At 47.8% G+C, this 21,871-nt stretch overlaps 1 protein-coding gene across 1 annotated transcript in view; it reads right to left on the bottom strand.

Annotated features, from left to right (window-relative positions):
* spega (striated muscle enriched protein kinase a) overlaps positions 1-21,871 on the bottom strand; it is a 1,124,881-nt gene that overhangs the window by 478,756 nt on the left and 624,254 nt on the right. The window contains exons 11-13 of the mRNA XM_078551317.1: positions 8,794-9,054; positions 4,063-4,221; positions 1,414-1,603 (exon numbers count right to left, since the gene is read on the bottom strand). Coding sequence (XP_078407443.1) covers positions 1,414-1,603; positions 4,063-4,221; positions 8,794-9,054 — 610 coding nt within the window. The remainder of the gene's footprint in view (positions 1-1,413; positions 1,604-4,062; positions 4,222-8,793; positions 9,055-21,871) is intronic.

The following is a 21,871-nucleotide window of genomic DNA, read 5'->3' as shown; positions in this document are numbered from 1 at the left end:
CAACCGCTGTCTCCTCTCGTTGGGGAGTGGCGACAGAGGAGAGAAATCTCAGCTGGTGCCATCACTGAAACCTCCTGTCCCTCCTTCTTGCCCTCCCTCCCTCCCTCTCCCTCCTTCTCACCCTCCCTCCCTCCCTCTTGCCCTCCCTCCCTCCCTCTTGCCCTCCCTCCCTCCCTCTTGCCCTCCCTCCCTCTCCCTCCTTCTCACCCTCCCTCCCTCCCTCTCCCTCCTTCTCGCCCTCCCTCCCTCTCCCTCCTTCTCGACCTTCCTCCCTCTCCCTCCTTCTCGCCCTCCCTCCCTCCTTCTCCCTCCTTCTCACCCTCCCTCCCTCTCTCCCTCTCTCTCCTTCTTGCCCTCCCTCCCTCCCTATCTTCCTCCCGCTCTCCCTCCCTCCCTCCCTGGTGTTCTTGGTCCAATTCTTTAGACCAACTGGAAATTTGAATGGAAGAGGTTGACCAGCTTCCATGGAACTCAAAGATGAGGGGATCTACTGGCCACAGAAACTCAGGCACAAGGACCTGTTGAACACAGAAACACCAGGGATCTTGCATTATTCTCCCCAGGGTTCTGAAGCCTGTGATTCTCAGCTGAAGTGGTGATTCCTAGAGAGGATCCCCAGAGCTCCTACCATCCTGCTTTACTCCCAGATAGCTTTACTCTCCAATGTAGTACAGAGGGAATGCTACACTGCTGGAGGCGCTGTCTTTCAGGTGAGACGACAAATGTGCTCCTACCTGCTCTCTTGGTTGGTTATAAAAGATCCCAAGGCCACTATTTCAGGGGAATTCTCCATGGGGGCCCTGGTCCAATACTTGTCCTTCAATCAACATTACTAAAAAAAATGTTTCTCTTCTGGCTGTGGTGCCATCTTGCTGGCACCAATGAGATTTTTTTCTAAACTTATTCTTTCATGGGATGTGGGCGTCGCTGGCAAGGCCAGCATTGGTTGCCCATCCCTAATTGCCCTTGAACTGAGTGTCTTGCTGGGTCATTTCAGGGGGTGGTTAAGAGTCGACCACATTGCTGTGGGTCTGGAGTCACTCATAGGCCAGACTGGGTAAGGATGGTGGATTTCCTTCCCAAACGGAAGGACTATTGATAGTTTCATGGTCACTATTACTGAGACTAGCTTTATAGTCCAAAGTTTTATTAATTGAATTTAAATTCCACCATCTGCCGGGGTGGGATTTGAACCTGGGGCCCCAGAGCATTTGCCTGGGCCTCTGGATTAATAGGCCACTTGCATCACCCCCTCGGTGAGGGTCTAGTGATTCCTACATTACAAGAGTGATTACAATTCCAAAGTATTTCATTGGCTGTAAGACGATGCTTTGGGACATTCTGAGTTAGTGGACGGCACTATAGAAATGCAAGTCTGCCCTTTCCTTTAACCCCGTCACCGCTGGTCCTTACATTGGCGACGAGACCACAGGTCGCGGCTCCTCCACGTAGAGTTCGGCTGAACAGAAGGCATCACCATGAGTGTTCTGGGCAATGGCAGCGTACTCCCCTTCGTTCTCACTCACTGCGTGCATGATGATGAGTGAGTGTAGTCCCCGATCCCTCACAATCCGCACCTCCTCTGTCTCCGCCACTCTCTCCCCTGCCAAACAGGACACAAGCGCATCAAAACCTTGCAGCTTGATCCTTGAAAGTTATGATTCTCAAATCATCAGATGTAGGGTTGCAGGTTTAATAACACGGGTCTTTGATAGTCTCAGGAATTGGGAATCCAACCCCAAACATTACTGAAAACAAAAAGAATGTTGCCGATAGGGTTGCCAACTGTGATTACGTGTATGCCTGGAGGTCTCATCACATGACTTGCCCCCACGCTCCATCTATCCTTGTGATGTATGGCCTTCCTACACCAATTGGAAAGCAAAAAGACTCAGTACCCAATTGGATGATGCAGCCAAACAGCCATGTTCCCTTCATTTTCAATATTTTAAAATCTGTCAAAGAGAAATCTCAAAGAAAATGACAAATAAAAGAAACCCCAATCTTTTTTAATGGTTTTTCTCCAGTGTTCTGGAGATTGATCTTCAATTCCTGCAGAGTTGGCAATCCTATTGCTGAAGCTTTTTAATCTTGCACTCATCAGGACAAATGCAAGAATGCCAAATTTCAAACGATCACAACAATTTACACTACAGGAGTAAAGGGTGCTGATTGGTTGGCAAGTTGACTCTGATTGGCCAAGGCTCTGCAAAAGACAAACAGGAGATGATTGACATTGTTGAGACAGTTTGGAAGAGCCCTCAAGGGAAGGGGTATTGCCAAAGGATTACTCCACTAAATATAGATATTGAGGTGTCATGTAGCTGAACAGTTTGCCATAGAGTCCATCCTGGAAGTATCACTGCTGTACATGGAGCGTACTAATGCTCAACAGCAACTGGGCTCAGCAAAATAAAATCGGTTAAGGACACTGGTCTTGGGCACACGGCCTCAGATCAAAAAACCACTAGAGAGAAACCTCCGAGGTAACTCAGAGATCTGAGCCAACTGCTCAGCTGGCCTGAGCAATAACTTTCTAATCCACTTCAGCCGTAAATGAGCATCTGCCCGAAAGAGGTCTAATCCAAACTCAGCAAGTGCTGCCCGCTCACAGAACCACATCTAACAGCCGACGTCTTGTTTTGGGTTTTGCAAGCAAAGGCTGGTTGAGTATGGTCTGTACTCTGCCTATTATGAACAACTAAAGGAACATGCTTTTTGATTCAATCAGCCAATCACTGGGACGTACAGCCTACATACCTGGCATCACATCAGTACTGAAATTCATACATGACATTGCTCAATTTTGTGGTTGGCAGAACTTTCAGACTGGCAGTAACGCGCTATTAGTGGAAAATACCACCAGCGTAGCCTACTGCATTGTAGCAGTGTGAAAGGGCTAGTTTCACCTGTTATCGATAGTTTTGTGTTTGTCCTGATGAGTGCAGGATGAAAAGCTTTGACAGCAAGTCTCACTTTTCAGCAACACTTAAATTCTGCGCTAACCAAGTTATTAATTTTCACAAATCGTTAAATGCAGGTCAAAACACGGAAATCTGATCGACTCGGGGGTCGGAGATACAATACTAACATGTGCCATTCGGCAGCTCCCTCAATGCTGCACTGGGAGTATCAGCCTAGATCAGCACTTCCCAAATTGTGGGGCGGGGGCATCCCCAGTGGGGTCGCGAGAAGGGATTTCGGGACGGTGAGCTCGGAGACAGCAACGGCATCCACGGAGCTGGAACTGAGTGCTAACATCTACCGAGGGCCCTTTAAATCCTCCTGCTTTTTTATCTATTGGTGGGCATGGCCTGATGGACAGATCTTTGAGGCCTGATTGCTGCTGCAAACAAAATATCTGTGAAAAGGGAGGTGTTTGTTTTTCTTTTTAAAATCCTACCCACCACGTTGAACCCCCCCCATCCCCAGCCCCAACCCCCAGCCTGAGTACTTGTGGCGAGTCTCTGCAAACTCACAACCTCCTGGCCCAGAGCAAGAATGTTACCCAGAGTCATGCCTCTGACACATGAGCTAACGTGAGAGCCACTGTGACATCCCCAGTGCAGCACTGAGGGGATGCTGAGCTGCCGGAGGTGCTGTCTTTCTGATGAGAGGTTAAAAGCGAAGCCCTGTCTGCCTTCCCGGGTGGGTCCCGTGTCCCAGCGTTTCAAACAATGCCAGGGGGGGCTCGCCCCAGGGTCCTGCACCAATATTCATCGCTCGGTCAACGTCACTAAAAAAAAACAGGCGATCTGATCATTATCTTTAGTCGCTCGTGGGATGCGGCGTCGCCACCTGGCAGGGCAAGGCCAGCATCTGTTGCCCATCCCTAATTGCCCCCTGAATGGAGCAGCTTGCTAGGCCACTTCACGTTGCTGTGTGTGGGAGCTTGCTGTGCGCACTACATTACAACAGTCACTACGCTTCCAAAAAAAGACACAAGTCCTTCGCCGGCTGTGAAGCACGATGGGATGTTCTGAAGTCAGGAAAGACGCTATGGGGAACGGGAGCCTTTCGTCCTGCTTCCAAAGTACTTATCGCTGCGTTTGTCGGAATTACCAAAATGCATCCAGATGACGCTGGGAGGGGGCGTGCCGCTCACTTTGACATCGAGGTGGGCGGTCCTGCCCTCAATCACAAAGACATCTTCCAACTTTCTGGTGAAGAGCGGAGGAACGGAGGGCAGTACTGTCAGCTTGGAGCTACACGTCTTCTCATCTGTGTGGGGGAGGGGAGGGGGAGGGGGAGGGGGGGGGAGGGAAAGAAGACAAGAGTCAGAACAATTCATCCAGCTTGCCTCATTGACAAGGCAAGGTCCGAGGTTCCATGACTGACCTCACATGAAACACTGCCTCTGGCTCCTGTGCCCAGGAAGGGGAATAATGGAATATTACAGCACAGGGGGAGACCATTCAGCCCATCGTGCCTATGCTGGCTCTTTGAAAGAGCTATCCAATTAGTCCCACCTCCCCACCACACCCCCCTCCCCCGTTCCCTCCCGATTGCCCTGAAATGTATTCCCCCTTCAAGCATTTATCCAATTCCTTTTTGAAAGTTCCTGTTGAATCTGCTTCCACTGTCAGTTCAGGCAGAACATTCCAGATCATAGCAACTCGCTGTGTAAAAACCAAAATCTCCTCATCATCCCCTCTGGTTCCTTTCCTAATTCTCTCAAACCTGTGTCCTCTGTTAATATATAAAACACAGGCTGTGTATTTTTGTTGCTGAAGGTTTTAAGGGTACGGTTAGAAATAGGATAGAATAGCTCGAGAAGCTGGGATTGTTCTCCTTAGAGCAGAAAAGGTTAAGAGGAGATTTAATCGAGGCGTTCGGAATCATGAGAGGTTTTGATAGAGTAAATAAGGAGAAACTGTTTCCAGTGGCAGGAGGGTCGGTAACCAGGGGAGACAGAATTAAGATAATTGACATAAGAACGATAGGTGACACTGGGAAAGAAATATAGGCACAGTGAGCTCTTCATGTGGAAAGCAATTCATCACACAAAGGGGAGTGGAAATCTGGAACTCACCCCCCAAAAAATCTGTTGAGACTGGGGTTCAATTGGAAATTACAAAACAGAGATTGATAGATTTCCATTGGGTGAGAGGATTAAGGGATTTAGGGAAACAAGGTGGGTAAATGGAGTTAAAATACAGATCAGCCATGGTCAAATTGACTGGCAGTATAAAGCCTACGTTACTCTCCCAGCTAGTGAAGCAAAGGTCACTGGAGTCCCAGAGGATCATTGGCTGCTCTCTCAGAGAGAGATGACCGGTGGTGAGTTTAATCTGAGGGTCACCACACCTCAGGTAAGGGGCGAGGTTGAGAAGGCAGGGCCTTCATCGATGACCTCAGCCAGTACGGGAATTGAACCCGCGCTGTTGGCATCACTGCCATCCAGCCAACTGAACTAACCTGCCCCCATTTTCCCAGCAAGTTGTCATATGGTAAGAGGCTGAGTAAATTAGGTCTATGTTCCCTGGAGTTTAGAAGGATGAGAGGTGATCTCATTGAAACATACAAGATTCTGAAGGGGCTCGACAGGGGAGATACCCTGGCTGGAGAATATAGAACGAGAGGGCACAGTCTCAGGATCATTTAGGACTGAGATGCAGAGAAATTTCTTCACCCAGAGGCTTGTGAATCTTTGGAATTCTCTACCCCAGAGGGTTGTGGATGCTCCACTGTTGAATATGTTTAAGGCTGAGACAGACAGATTTTTGGTCTCTCAGGGAATTAAGGGATATGTGGATGGGGGCGGGAAAGTGGAGTTCAGGCTGAAGATCAACCATGAAGGTATTAAATGGTGCAGCAGGCTCGATGGGCCGTATGGTCTTCTCTGATTTCTGATATTGTGACAAGGACATAAAGAGTCTGTAAAGGTACATAGACGGGTTAAGTGAGTTGGCAAAAATTTGGCAGATGGAGTATAACATGGGATAATGTGAACTCGTTCACTTTGCCAGGAAGAATTGAAAGGCAGCAAATTGTTTAAATAGAGAGGGATTGCAGAACTCTGAGGTACAGAGGGATCTGGGTGTCCTGGCATATGAATCAGGAAAAGTTAGTCTGCAGGTTCAGCAAGTGATTAGGAAGGGAAATGGAATGTTGGCATTTATTGCAAGGAGAATGGAATATAAAAACAGGGAAGGTTTACTGCAGCCGTATAGGACATTTAGGACAGTATCAAACTTAAAGTAAAAGCATATAATTATGCAAAGAGGGGTGGCAGGTCAGAAGATTGGAAAGAATATAAAAAACAGCAAAGAATGACAAAACATTAATAAGGAGGGAAGAATTAGAGTATAACAGAAAGCTAACTAGTAACATAAAGACTAGTAGTAAGAGTTTCTATAGATATTTAAATAAGAAAAGAGTTAACAAAGTGAGAGTTGGTCCTATAGAAAATGCATCTGGGGAATTGATAATGGAAAGTAGGGAGATTGCGGATGAATTAAACAGGTATTTTACTTCAGTCTGCACTATAGAGGAAACAAGTAACATCCCGGAAATAGCTGTAAACCAGGAAATGGGAGGGAGGGAGGAACTCGGGAAAATTACAATCACCAGGGAAGTGGTATTGAGTAAATTGTTGGGGCTGCGGGCTTACAAATCCCCAGGTCCGGATGGACTTCACCCTAAGGTCTTGAAAGAAGTGGCTGGTGAGATAGTTGATGCACTGGTTTTAATTTTCCAAAATTCCCTAGATTAGGGAAAGGGTCCATTAGATTGGAAAATAGCAAATATAACTCTATTCAAAAAGGGAGGGAGACAGAGAGCAGGAAACTATAGGCCGGTTAGCCTAACATAGGGGAAATGTTAGAAGCTATTATTAAAGATGTTATGGCAGGGCACTTAGAAAAATTCAAGGTCATCAGGCAGAGTCAACATGGTTTTGTGAAAGGAAAATCATGTTTAACCAATTTATTGGAGTTCTTTGAAGGAGTCACATGTGCAATGGATAAAGGGGAACCGTTGGATGTACTTAGATTTCCAGAAGGCATTTGATAAAGTGCCACATCAAAGGTTATTGCAGAAAATAAAAGCTCATGGTGTAGGGGGTAACATATTGGCATGGATAGAAGATTGGCTGGCTAACAGGAAGCAGAGCGTTGGCATAAATGTGTCTTTTTCTGGTTGTTGGGATGTGACGTGTGGTGTGCTACAGGGATCAGTGCTGGGACCTTAACTTTTATACAATTTATATAAATGACTTGGATGAAGGGATGAAGGAATGGTTGTTAAATTTGCTGACAACACAAAGATAGGCGGGAAAGTAAATTGTGAAGAGAGCATATGGAGGCAACAAAGTGATGTAGATAGTTTAAGTAAGTGGGAAAAGATCAAAGATCTGCCAAATGGAGCATAATGTGGGCAAATGTGAAATTGTTCAGTTTGGCAGGAAGAATAAAAAAGAAGCATATTATCTAAATGGTGAGAGATTGAAGAGCTCTGAGATTCAGAGGGATCTGGGTGTCCTAGTGCATTAATCACAAAAGGTTAGTATGCAGGTCCAGCAAGTAATTCGGAAAGCTAATAGAATGTTATCATTTATTGCAAGGGGAATTGAATACAAAAGTAGGGAGCTTATGCTTCAGTTGTACAGGGCACTGATGAAACCACATCTGGAGCACTGTGTACAGTACTGGTTTCTTTATTTAAAGCAAGATGTAAATACATTAGAAGCAGCTGAGAGAAGGTTTACTAAACTAATACCAGGAATGGGCGGGTTGCCTTATGAGGAAAGGCTGGACAGGTTAGGCTTGTATCCACTGGAGTTTAGAAGAGTAAGAGTGACTTAACTGAAACCTTTAAGATCCTGAGGGGTCTTGACAGGGTGGATGTGGAGAGGATGTTTCGTCTTGTGGGAGAATCTAGAACTAGGGGTCACTGTTTAAAAATAAGGGGTCGACCATTTAAGACAGAGATGAGGAGAAATTTTTTCTCTCTGAGTGTTGTGAGTCTTTGGAACTTTCTTCCTCAAAAGACAGTGGAAGCAGGGTCTTTGAATATTTTTAAGGGAGAGCTAGATAGATTCTTGATTAACAAGGAGGTGAAAGGTTATCGGGGGTCGGTGGGAATGTGGGGCTGAGGTTACAATCAGATCAGCCATGATCTTATTGAATGGTGGAGCAGGCTCGAGGGGCCGAGTGGCCTATCCCTGCTCCTTATTCGTAAATTTGTATGACCACATGTGGGGTAACGTGTACAGTTTTGGTCTCCTCATTTAAGAAAGGATATAACTGTGTTTGAAGCAGTTCAGAGAAGGTTCACTCAACTCATTCTTGGAATGTGGGGGTGATCCTATGAGGAAAGGTTGGGCAGGCTGGGCCTTTACCCATTGGAGTTTAGAAGAATGAGAGGTGATCTTATTGAAACATATAAGATCCTGAGGGGTGGGGGGATTGACAGGGTGGATGCTGAGTGGATATTTCCTCTTTTAGGAGAGACTAGAACCAGGGGACACAGTTTAAAAAGAAGGGGTCTCCCATTTAAGATGGGGATGAGGAGAAATCTTTTCTCTGAGTCATGAGTTGGTGGAATTCTCTTCTCCAGAGAGCAGAGGAGGCAGTGTCAATGAATATTTTCAAGGCTGAGTGAGATAGATTCTTGACTAGCAATGGAGTCAAGGGCTATAGAGGGTAAGCAGGAGGGTGGAGTTAAGGCCACAATCAGATCAGGCTTGCTCTTACCAAATGGAGGAGCAGGCTTGAGGGGCCGAATGGCCTACTCTTGCTCCTACTGCGTATGTATGTTTGTATGTTCTGGGTCCAGGAGCCCGTGGCTCACCTTTTGCCGTGCTAAGCTTGCAGGTGTAAACTCCTGTGTCATCTTCGTGGACTGAGTTGAGGAGCAACTTGCACTTCTTGCCATCAAAGAGCATCTTGCAGTTGAGCAGCGCAGGCTGGACCAGCTTCCCATTGGTTAGCCAGTCAACGTCAACGTCGGGAGGCCCCCGGATCTCGCACTCGAAGCAGGCCGATTCCCCGGCATTAACCGTAATATCCCGTGCCGGAGCCAGGATTGTCAGCGTCTGGTCATCACGTCGGCCTGGAACACAACAGGGATACACAGGAAGCACAACGTGACAAAACAACAAACTCGCATTTATATAGCACCACCGATGTGGTAAAATGTCCCTAAACTGCTTAACAGCAAGGCCACCAGTCAAAGATTTGATATTGAGTCACGTGAGGAGATACCAGGGAAGGAAACCACAATCTTGGTCAAAGGAGCGTCTCAGAGGAGGAGAGAGGGAGGTGGAGAGGATTAGGGAAGGAATTCCAGAGTTTAGAGCCCAGGCAGAGGAAGGCACAGCCAGCAATGGTGGCGCAAGGGAGAGAAGGGACAAGAGGCCACAATTAGAGGTGCACAGAGATCACAGGGGGTTGTAGGACTGGAGGAGGTCACAGCAACAGAGAAAGAGAAGGACGGAACACAGGAAAAATTAAGGGTGCATGGAGGAGTGAAGAGTACTGAGGGAGTGCTGCACTGTCAGAGGGTCAGAACGCAGGGAGTGCTGCACTGTCAGAGGCTCAGTACTGAGGGAGTGCTGCACTGTCAGAGGGTCAGTACTGAGGGAGTGCTGCACTGTCAGAGGGTCAGTACTGAGGGAGTGCTGCACTGTCAGAGGGTCAGTACTGAGGGAGTGCTGCACTGTCAGAGGGTCAGTACTGAGGGAGTGCTGCACTGTCAGAGGGTCAGTACCGAGGGAGTGCTGCACTGTCAGAGGGTCAGTACTGAGGGAGCGCTGCGCTTTCAGAGGGTCAGTACTGAGGGAGTGCTGCACTGTCAGAGGGTCAGTACTGAGGGAGTGCTGCACTGTCAGAGGGTCAGTACTGAGGGAGCGCTTCACTGTCGGAGGATCTCAACTGAGGGACTGTTGCACTGCTGAAGGTTGGTACTGAGGGAGCACAGCACTCTCAGTGCGAGTACTGAGGGAGTACTGCACTGTCGGACAGTTAGTACTGAGGGTGGGCCACACTGTCAGAGGGTCAGTAACGAGGGAGTGTTGTGCTGTCAGAGGGTCAGTACTGTGGGAGCGCTGGACTGTCGGTAGGTCAGAATTGAAGGAGTGTCAATTGACCTGTCAGAGGGTGAGTACTGAGGCGGTGCTGCACTGTCAGAGGGTCAGTAATGAGGGAGTGCTGCACTGTCAGAGGGTCAGTACTGAGGGAGTGCTGCACTGTCAGAGGGTCAGTACTGAGGGAGTGCTGCACTGTGGGAGGGTCAGTACCAAGGGAGTGCTGCACTGTCAGAGGGTCAGTACTGAGGGAGTGCTGCACTGTCAGAGGGTCAGTACTGAGGGAGTGCTGCACTGTCAGAGGGTCAGTACTGAGGGAGCGCTGCACTGTCAGAGGGTCAGTACTGAGGGAGCGCTGCAATGTCGGAGGATCTCAACTGAGGGACTGTTGCACTGCTGAGGGTTGATACTGAGAGAGCACTGCACTCTCAGCGCGAGTACTGAGGAAGTACTGTACTGTTGGACAGTTAGTACTGAGGGTGGGCCACACTGCCAGAGGATCAGTACCGAGGGAGTGCTGCACTGTGGGAGGGTCAGTACTGAGGGAGCGCTGCACTGTCAGAGGGTCAGTACTGAGGCAGTGCTGCACTGTCAGAGGATCAGTACTGAGGGAGCACTGCAGTCAAAGGGTCAGTACTGAGGGAGTGCTGCACTGTGGGAGGGTCAGAACTGAGGGAGTGCTGCACTGTCAGAGGGTCAGTACTGAGGGAGTGCTGCACTGTCAGAGGGTCAGTACCGAGGGAGTGCTGCACTGTCAGAGGGTCAGTACTGAGGGAGTGCTGCACTGTCAGAGGTTCAGTACCGAGGGAGTGCTGCACTGTCGGAGGGTCAGTACTGAGGGAGCGCTGCACTGTCGGAGGGTCAGTACTGAGGATGCGCTGCATTGTCAGAGTATCAGTACTGAGGGAGTGCTGCACTGTTAGAGGGTCAGTAATGAGAGGGCGCTGCACTGTCCGGTGGTAAGTACTAGGGGAGTGCTACACTGTCAGAGGGTCAGTAACGAGGGAGTGCTGCACTGTGGGAGGGTAAGTACTGAGGGAGAGCTGCACTGTCAGAAGATCAGTACTGAGGGAGTGCTGCACTGTCAGAAGATCAGTACTGAGGGAGTGCTGCACTGTCAGAAGATCAGTACTGAGGGAGTGCTGCACTGTCAGAGGGTCAGTACTGAGGGAGCGCTGCACTGTCAGAGGGTCAGTACTGAGGGAGCGCTGCACTGTAAGAGGTCAGTACCGAGGGAGTGCTGCACTGTTGGAAGGTTAGAATTGAAGGAGTGCTGCACTGCCAGAGGGTCAGTACTGAGGGAGCGCTGCACTGTCGGAGGATCTCAACTGAGGGACTGTTGCACTGCTGAGGGTTGGTACTGAGGGAGCACTGCACCCTCAGCGTGAGTACTGCACTGTCGGACAATTTAAACTGAGGGTGGGCCACACTGTCAGAGGGTCAGTACTGAGGGAGTGCTGCACTGTCATAGGGTCAGTACTGAGGGAGTGCTGCACTGTCAGAGGGTCAGTACTGAGGGAGTGCTGCACTGTCAGAGGGTCAGTACTGAGGGAGTGCTGCACTGTCAGAGGGTCAGTACTGAGGGAGCGCTGCACTGTCAGAAGATCAGTACTGAGGGAGCGCTGCACTGTCAGAAGATCAGTACTGAGGGAGCGCTGCACTGTCAGAAGATCAATACTGAGGGAGCACTGCACTGTCAGAAGATCAGTACTGAGGGAGTGCTGCACTGTCAGAGGGTAAGTACTGAGGGAGTGCTGCACTGTCAGAGGGTCAGTACTGAGGGAGTGCTTCACTATCAGAGGGTAAGTACTGAGGGAGTGCCGCACTGTCAGAGGGTCAGTACTGAGGGAGTGTTACACTGTCAGAGGGTCAGTACTGAGGGAGTGCTGCACCGTCAGAGGGTCAGTACCAAGGGAGTACTGCACTGTGGGAGGGTCAGTACTGAGGGAGTCCTACACTGTTGGTGGGTCAGTGCTGAGGGAGCGCTGCACTGTCGGTAGGTCAGAATTGAAGGAGTGTTAGTTGCACTGTCAGAGGGTCAGTACTGAGGGAGTGCTGCTCTGTCAGAGGGTGAGTACTGAGGGAGTGCCGCACTGTCAGAGGGTCAGAATTGAAGGAGTGTTACACTGTTAAAGGGTGAGTATTGAGGGAGTGCTGCACTGCTGGAGGGTCAATACTGAGGGAGTGCTGCACTGCTGGAGGGTCAATACTGAGGGAGTACTGCACTGTCAGAGTGTCATTAATGAGGGAGTGCTGCACTGTCAGAGGGTCAGTGCTGAGGGAGTGCTGCACTGTCAGAGGGTCAGTGCCGAGGGAGTGCTGCACTGCCGGAGGAATATAAGATAAAAGAGAGGGAATATAGTCAAACATGCATCTCAGCACATCACTCATGGAATCTTCCTCCAGACCCCAGCTATTGTTGACTAATCATTGTGAGCTTTCTTTCTTATTTCATTGGGAATTTGGGATGCTGACTGGTAGATGATATGTGGATGATGATTGGTAGATGATAGGCGAATGATGATTGGTGGATAATGGATGGTTGATATGATTGGGGGATGATATGTAGATGATGATTGGTAGATAATAGGTGGCTGATGATCGGTGGGTAATGGATGGTCGTTAATGATTGGTGGATAATGGATAGTGACTGATGGATGGTTGATTATGATTGGTTGATAATGATTAGTGGCTGATGGATGGTTGTTAATGATTGGTGGATAATGATTAGTGGATGATCAATGGTTGTTAATGATTGGTTGATAATGATTAGTGGATGATGGATGGTTGTTAATGATTGGTTGATAATGATTAGTGGATGATGGATGGTTGGTAATGATTGGTGACTGATAGATAGTGACTGATGATTGGTAGTTAGATGCAAAGCTCAGAGGCAGGGAGTGAGATCGCTCTCAGAGCTGAGGTGAACCATGTTTGTCTTACTAGGTTTTTATTCCTACGAATAGATGTAAGAAATCACACCAGTGTGTTTTGTCTGCTGTTTTCAATTATTTTATTGGGTTTTGCTTTGCTTGAAAACGGTGTTTTTCTCTTACAAATAGTCACTGTATCTCCACAGACAAGATTCTATACACCAAAAAAACATGGAGAGAAAGAGAGAGGAATGGCAAGCAAAGCATTGCACAAACTCAGCCCTATTGACAGGTAGGAGGTATGAAGCTAATACCAGGTTCACACCAACACACTTTACACAAAAACAAACCACATCACATGGACTCCCAGACCTCCAAGATGCTCATTACAATTCAGATAGAACCAGCAGCATCTGGTGGAATTGAACATTTCACACTGCATTTTGAATATTAGCCTTTGGTTCGTGCTCTGTTTCTCACAACTCTTCCCAAAGGACAATGGGTCAGAGTGTAAAACCTAGCTCCTGACCCCCCAACCCATCATCATCACCAAACCGTTTCCTTAAAAACAGTGACAAGTCCTTGTGTGTAATAACATTAAAAATTACATAAATATATTGTAAGTATTCACGGGTTAACACCTCTCAAACATTTTCACTTTACTAAAGCATTTCTTAAAAGGTTACGCAGCAGGAGACTATAAGCCCACGAAAGACATCACTAACAGATTGTACCCTGCTAGGTTTGGCACGGTTGGAGAATGAGGATTGAAAGAGGAAAATAAAAAAAAGATTGCAGCTGATGCTGTTTTGGTAGAATCATAGAATGGCACCGCACAGAAGGAGGCCATTCAGCCCATCATACTTTGTGGATACTATCATCATACTTGCTGGATCTTGGATAAGAGTTACCCAATTAGTCCCACTCCCCCCTCACTCTTTCCCAACAGCAATTTTCTCCTTTTCAGCTATTTATCCGATTCCCTTTGGAAAGTTATCATCTACCTCCACTTCAGGCAGCGCATTCCGGATCACAACAACTCGCTGTTTAAAAAAAAAATTCTCCTCATCTCCCCCTCTGGTTCTTTTGCCAGTTCCCTTACATCGTGTCCTCTGGTCACCTACCCTTCTGCCAGTGGAAACAGTTCCACCTGCCTACTTTATTAAAGCCTTTGGTCATTTTTGAACGCCTCCATTAAATCTCCCCCTTAACCTTCTCCGCTCTAAGGAGAACAATCCCGGCTCCTCCAGTCTCTCCACATTAACTGAAGTCCCTCATCTCTGGTCCCTTTCTAGTAAAATCTCCTCCGCACCCTCTCCAAAGGCCTTGAGACCCCTCCTAACGTGTGGAGCCCAGAATTGGACGCAATCCTCCAGATGGGGCATGACCAGTGTTTGGTCAAAGTTTAGCCAGAACATCCTCATTTTCAGTCGATCTATTTTATGCTGTGATGTTCTCTCGGGTCAGTTTTGAAGACACTGCCTTCAAGAGCAGCAAAAACGTCAAGTTTTACTCCTCTACCTTTCACTCCCACCTTTTGAAATAAATGATTCCCTATACTTTAATGTCTCTCTTGATTGCTGTGTATGTCAGAACTTTAAAAGTTACATGTCAGCTGGTTAGGCTGAGAGGGAAGAGTGGGTGGGCGATGTTAGAGAGAGAGCCTCACTCTTGATTCAATTGCAAAGGCTTACAAGCCACTGGAACATTCCTCTAATTGTTTTCTCTTCCTCCGTTTTTCAGTTCTTTGTGTTTAAACTCAAGAGTGTTGTAGAATTTTACAGCACAGAAACAAGCCTCCTCCCACCCTACTTCATCTCTCCTTATCAACATATCTTTCTGACACTCTGTGGTACAGAACTTGAATATTGTTGAAAGAGAGACGAGTTGTTGAAGTTTTTCGTCTCGCGCTCATCCGGACAAATGCAAGAATGCCAAATTTCAAACCATCACAACAGGTAGGCAGTGTCTTCAAAACTGGTTGCCCTGTGATGAGAGGCTGAGCAAATCGGGTCTATGTTCTCTGGCGTTTAGAAGAATGAGAGGCGATCTCATTGAGACATACAGGATTCTGACGGGGGTTTGACAGGGTAAACGCTGAGAGATTGTTTCCATTGGGCGGGGAATCTAAAACACGGGGACACAGTCTCAGGATAAGAAGCCGATCATTTAGGACTGAGATGAGGGGCAATTTCTTCACTCAAAGGGTTGTGAATCTTTGGAATTCTCTGCCTCAGAGGGTTGTGGATGCTCCATCATTGAATACATTTCAGGCTGGGACAGACAGATTTTTGGTCTCTCAGGGAATTAAGGGATATGGGGAGTGGGCAAGAAGTGGAGTTGAGGCAAAAGATCAGCCATGATCGCACTGGATGGGGGAGCAGGTTTGAAGGGCCAAATGGCCTACTCCTGCTCCTATTTTTTGTGTTCCTGTGTGTTCTTGGACTCAAGAAAATATGACAGCATAAAGTAGATCTACTAAAAGCAAGACAGATATTGCTAAACCTTTGTACCACCTGAGAAAAGAGTGCTGGTTGGTTGGCAGGTCAACCCTGATTAGCCAAAGTGTTGTCATGGAGAAAGCAACGGGCAACCAAGGGCTCCCCAAGCTCCCAGGTAATTCCAAAAAGGCGCAAGGCTTGAACATATTCCTTTTGTTTGCAGAGAACGGGTCCCTGCACGGCCCATTCTCCATGGTAATGCCTCAGCCAATCAGAGATAACTTGCCAACCTATCAGCATCCTTTTCTCCTTTGGCATAAATTGTGATTGTTTGAAATTTGACATTCTTGCATTTGTCCTGATGAGTGCAAGATGAGAAACTTCGGCAACATGTCTAACTTTCCTTCTGTTCCCTTCTCCCTTATTAAGCATTTCGGGCATTTGCCTCAATCATTCCAGGTTGTAGTGAATTCCACATTGTGACCTCTCTGTGGGTAAAAGAATTTCTCTCTGATTCCTTCTTGAATTTATTAGGGACTATTTTATATTTATGTACCCTTACTATGGACACCCCTCATTAGTAGAAACACCTTCTCCAAATGTCTTGGATAGTTCTGGCTGACCACTTATGAACTTTAAGGTGTGAGGGATCTGAAGTAAGATTGGCAGGATGCAGAGTGCAGGAACACAAGTGCCTTGGACATTAACCCAACCCCTTTACAGAATCAGCGAACCAACTCCTTAATGACCATCCCTTCAATAACTGCGGCAAGACTCAGCTAAATCTTACATGTGTAAAACCGGAATCTAACACCTTCCCACTCAGCTTCCCATCTTCCACCCTCTGTAGTCATGAGCTTCTTTAGCTCTGCTGTCCACGTTTTCACTCGTACCAAGTCCCAATCATCCATCGTTCCCTCTGATCATTGACCTGGTCTTGGCACCTGGTCTGACAACATTCACTTCTAAAATTCTCATCCTCGTTTTCAAACCTCTCCATTGTCTCACCCCTCCCAATCTCTGTAACAGCCCCACAATCCTCTGAGCTGTCTACGCTCCTCCCATTCTGGCCTCTTGCTTCACCATTGTCGGTTGTGTCTCCAATACTGAGGGAGTGCTGCACTGTCAGAGGGTCAGTACTGAGGGAGTGCTGCACTGTCAGAGGATCAGTACTGAGGGAGTGCTGCACTGTTAGAGGGTCAGTACTGAGGGAGTGCTGCACTGTCGGAGGGTCAGTGCTGAGAGTGCTCTGCGCTGTCGGAGGGTCAGTACTGAGGGCGCTCTGCATTGTCAGAGATGCTGCCTTCTGGGTGAAATGTTACATTGAGGTGCTGTCTGTCCTCTTGGGTGTACACAAAGATCCCACAGCTACTATTTGACGAAGAGCACAGGAGTTCTCCTTACTGCCTCGGTCAATATTTATCCCTCAACCAACTTCACTAAAAACAGATTACAAACATTATCTTGTTTGTATGACTGTCACAATGGGCTGAATGGCCTCTCTCTGTGTTGTATCATTCTATGATTATCTAATAGACAATGGAGATTTACGAGACTGTTGCAACGACTTTGATTCAACAATTACCCTGACCAATTAGTGAGGATGTGGGGTTGAGGTGAAGTCCACTGGAATACAGGCTGCACAGTTTAGGATACGCACTTGACATTGATGGGGAGGGAGGAGGTGGGGCTGAGAGGAATCCTTCAGAGACTCACCCAGATAAAATAAATTACCATCTACAACATGGGACAAGTTATTTGGAGCGCTGTCAGTACTAACACAGCAAATTGCACAGTTACAAAGACATGTGACATTAACAAGGAGACAACTAAACACAAGTATTAGTGACTAGGACACCCTGTAATAATAGTCTAACGCTGGCCCTGTTTGAGGTCTAAGTTGCACTGACTGCTGCTTCATCAAAGCTTTGGGAAGACAAAAGCCAGACACAAATGGACAACTGGAGCTATTTGATGACAGTCAGCATTGGGTTTCTGCTAGACTAGCAGCTATGCCTTTACACTAACAGCCCACTCGACATCTTTGACCGGAACATCGGAGTTCAAAGGTTACTCTGTGGTGACACCGCGAGGAGGGGATTCTTATTCACTGTGAGGTCAGAAAGTGAAGGGTATCATTCAATATTTCTTTTGGTTGAATTATCTCTTTATTTCTCCCCAAACTAACGTCTACCCTTTCTCTCTAGAGAACTGGCAGGAGAGAAGGTTAAAAATCGCAACAGACATTCTGACAAGAACAGGCCTGTTTTGTGATTTGCATTTTGTCAGTGACTCTGGAGCAATCTTACTGAGCGATGGGAGGCAGGGGGCGGGGGAGGGACAATTGCAAAGACACAGTCCGCTCCTGACCCAGTTAGACACAGCACTTAATTTCAAGTCACCTTCAGGTGATGGAGCAGGAGTTCCCATGGCCAACGCTCGGACAGATGCTTGCGTCCCTCACAGCCACAATAAGCCAACCCGGCCAAATAAGAGCTGCTTGTACCATTCTGTCGGAAGCCTCCAGTGCTCAGCAAGGGTTTATCAAGGACGGAAATGCAGTGTTGCCCGGTAACAGGGACTGGACACAGGGCCTCATGATCTCGGACATTAGCGCAGTGCCACAACTATCAATGGGCGAATGGAGGAGCACCTTCTCAGGATGAAGGAGCTGTTTAGTGAGGCTTCACAAGATTTGTTGTGCTTTGCCACTTGGTGCTTAGAATATTTTGGAGAAAACTTAAGCAAGTCTAACTCAGTGTCTTCCGAATCTGATTGGTAAGCCACCTGAACCTAGGCAGTGGTAAGCTAAGTGCCATTCTCCACTTCCCATTGTAACCCATGCTCTGCGACTAGGGATACCAGAGGAAGGAGATTATTGAAAGACATTTCAGCTGCGGTGACAGGAGAGATGTCAGGGATCTCTAGTTACCTTGGCTCTACTTACCACGGTTACCCTGCCCCGAGCCACCATATCGAGTGTTCAGTTCTGGGCTCCCCCACCCACTGCCCCCCCAGCCTGTCTGTTTCTAAAAGGGAAATCCGAGCAGAAACAAATTCTTGGATGGTGCAAGTGCGGGGAAGAGAAGGAGGAGGCAGAGGGAGAGTCCCAGTCTCATTGGGTCCCGGTCTCATCGGGTCCCGGTCTCATCGGGTCCCAGTCCCATTGAGTCCCGGTCTCAGTCACCATCCTGAATTCAGATCTTCAATCAGCCCCCACCAATAATTTTTATTATTGGCCCCCACCAATAATTTTTATTATTGGGAGTGTGAACAAGCTATCAGTTTCCAACAAACTCAGTCTTTTCTGATAACCCCCAACTGAACGGACTTCTTACCACATCCACAATCCAATCCTACTCCTGCATTACATTAAATTATCTTTGAACCCATTACAGCATCTGTTTCAATGTCCTTCCCTAGGAATTAGTTTTACAATCCCACTCTCCTTATTCCTAACTTCCCAACTCTTGGAACACACACAATTCTTACAGGGCCTGACAGGGTAGATGTGGATAGGATGTTTCCCTGGCTGGTGAGTCTAGAACCAGGGGGCACAGTCAGGCCCTTCAGGGCTGAGATGAGGAGGAATTTCTTCACTCAGAGGGTGGTGAATCTTTGGAATTCTCTACCCCAGAGGGCTGTGGAAACTCAGTCATTGAACATGTTCAAAACAGAGATCGATAGCTTTCTGGAGACTAGTGACATCAAGGGATATGGGGATAGTGGGAAAAATGGTGTTGGGGTAGATGATCAGCCATGATCTGTTTGAATGGCTGAGCAGGTTCGATGGGCTGAATGGCCTCCTCTTGTTCCTATTTCCTATGGGAGCAATGCCCCTGGTATGATACCTTTCATTTCAGTGAACAATATTCATAGAATCGTGCAGCACAGAAGGAGGCCATTCTGCCCACTGTGCCTGTGCCAGTTATTTCAAACATCTGTCCAATTAGTCCCACTCCTGCCCTGCTCTTTCCCCACAGCTGTGTAAAATTTTCCCCCTCACTTATTTACCCAATTCTCTTTTGAAAGTTATGATTGAATCTGCTTCCACTGCCCTTTCAGGCAGCGCATTCCAGGTTGTTTTTTTATATTTATTTGTTCACGGGGATGTGGGGCTTCGCTGGCTGGGCCAGTATTTATTGCCCACCCCTAGTTGCCCTTGAGAAGGTGGTAACTGCAGCCCATGTGGTGTAGGTACACCCACAGTGCTGTTAGGGAGGGAATTCCAGGATTTTGACCCAGTGACAGTGAAGGAACGGCCGATATATTTCCAAGTCAGGGTGGTGAGTGACTTGGAGGGGAACTTCCAGGTGGTGGTGTTCCCATCTATCTGCTGCCCTTCAGGACCAGCTGGATCACAACACTATATGTAAGAAAAAGATTTATTTCACTCAGATTTTTTGTCACTTACCCAATCAGTCTCCTCTGGTTGCTGACCCTCCTGCCACTGGGAACAGTTTCTCCTAATTTACTTTATCAAAACCCCTCACAATTTAGAACCGCTCTATTAAATCTCCTTTTAACCTTCTCACTGCGCTCACTATCACAGTGACACACTCTCTGCGCTCACTATCACAGTGACACACTCTCTGCGCTCACTATCACAGTGACACACTCTCTGCGCTCACTATCACAGTGACACACTCTCTGCGCTCACTATCACAGTGACACACTCTCTGCGCTCACTATCACAGTGACACACTCTCTGCGCTCACTATCAGTGACACACTCTCTGCGCTCACTATCAGTGACACACTCTCTGCGCTCACTATCAGAGTGACACACTCTCTGCGCTCACTATCAGAGTGACACACTCTCTGCGCTCACTATCACAGTGACACACTCTCTGCGCTCACTATCACAGTGACACACTCTCTGCGCTCACTATCACAGTGACACACTCTCTGCGCTCACTATCACAGTGACACACTCTCTGCGCTCACTATCAGAGTGACACACTCTCTGCGCTCACTATCAGAGTGACACACTCTCTGCGCTCACTATCAGAGTGACACACTCTCTGCGCTCACTATCAGAGTGACACACTCTCTGCGCTCACTATCAGAGTGACACACTCTCTGCGCTCACTATCAGAGTGACACACTCTCTGCGCTCACTATCAGAGTGACACACTCTCTGCGCTCACTATCAGAGTGACACACTCTCTGCGCTCACTATCACAGTGACACACTCTCTGCGCTCACTATCACAGTGACACACTCTCTGCGCTCACTATCACAGTGACACACTCTCTGCGCTCACTATCACAGTGACACACTCTCTGCGCTCACTATCACAGTGACACACTCTCTGCGCTCACTATCACAGTGACACACTCTCTGCGCTCACTATCACAGTGACACACTCTCTGCGCTCACTATCACAGTGACACACTCTCTGCGCTCACTATCACAGTGACACACTCTCTGCGCTCACTATCACAGTGACACACTCTCTGCGCTCACTATTAGAAATACACAATCTGGGCTCACTATCAGAGTGACACACTCTCTGCGCTGACTATAATTAGCGTCGGGTGTATATGAGAGTTTGGGTCCTGACCCTCTCCTCTCACTACAGCACGATTGAACTCCCAATTGCGACTGCTCAGCATTTCCTTACTGCAGACAATTTAGTTACTTCCTCGAAGTGAACATTTCCACTTGCAAATGAATCCTTTCAGTGGTGGTGGCCCAGCTCCCTTTGCTCTCCACCAGGAGACCAGCATTGAAAGAAGGCATGAGGAATGTGTATTGGGGTGGGGTGGGGTGGGGAATTGTGAAGGTGTGAAATGGTGTAGAAACTTGCTGTTGAAAGGATGGTCATTTATTTAAGGCTATCCAGAGTCAGTTTGTGTGAGACCCGGGAGTGTGAGAGGCATGAGCACAGTCCCGTTGATTGAAGTCTGCTGTGCAAGACTGCGGACAAGGTTTCCAGACAGTCAAATGACACTGCGCGTTGTCAATGTGTGAATGCAGCAATCAGAGCGGGCGTTAGCTCAGTTGGGTCCACATTAACTCAGTCTCCCTGTGTGCAGACAGAAACTCGGTCAGATCGCTCCAGGTTAGTTGACAGAAACACACTTACACAGAAACACACAAAAACATGCAGAAACACACACACCCAGAAACACACACACACACACACCCAGAAACACACACACACACACCCAGAAACACACACACACACACACCCAGAAACACACACACACACACACCCAGAAACACACACACACACACCCAGAAACACACACACACACACACCCAGAAACACACACACACACACACCCAGAAACACACACACACACACACCCAGAAACACACACACACACACCCAGAAACACACACACACACACCCAGAAACACACACACACACACCCAGAAACACACACACACACACCCAGAAACACACACACACACACCCAGAAACACACACACACACACCCAGAAACACACACACACACACCCAGAAACACACACACACACACCCAGAAACACACACACACACACCCAGAAACACACACACAC

Source organism: Cetorhinus maximus, chromosome 11 (genome assembly GCF_964194155.1).
Source record: "Cetorhinus maximus chromosome 11, sCetMax3.hap1.1, whole genome shotgun sequence".
Classification (NCBI taxonomy): domain Eukaryota; kingdom Metazoa; phylum Chordata; class Chondrichthyes; order Lamniformes; family Cetorhinidae; genus Cetorhinus; species Cetorhinus maximus.
Note: the sequence above shows the minus strand (reverse complement) of the source record. Positions and strands in the feature narration are given on the sequence as shown.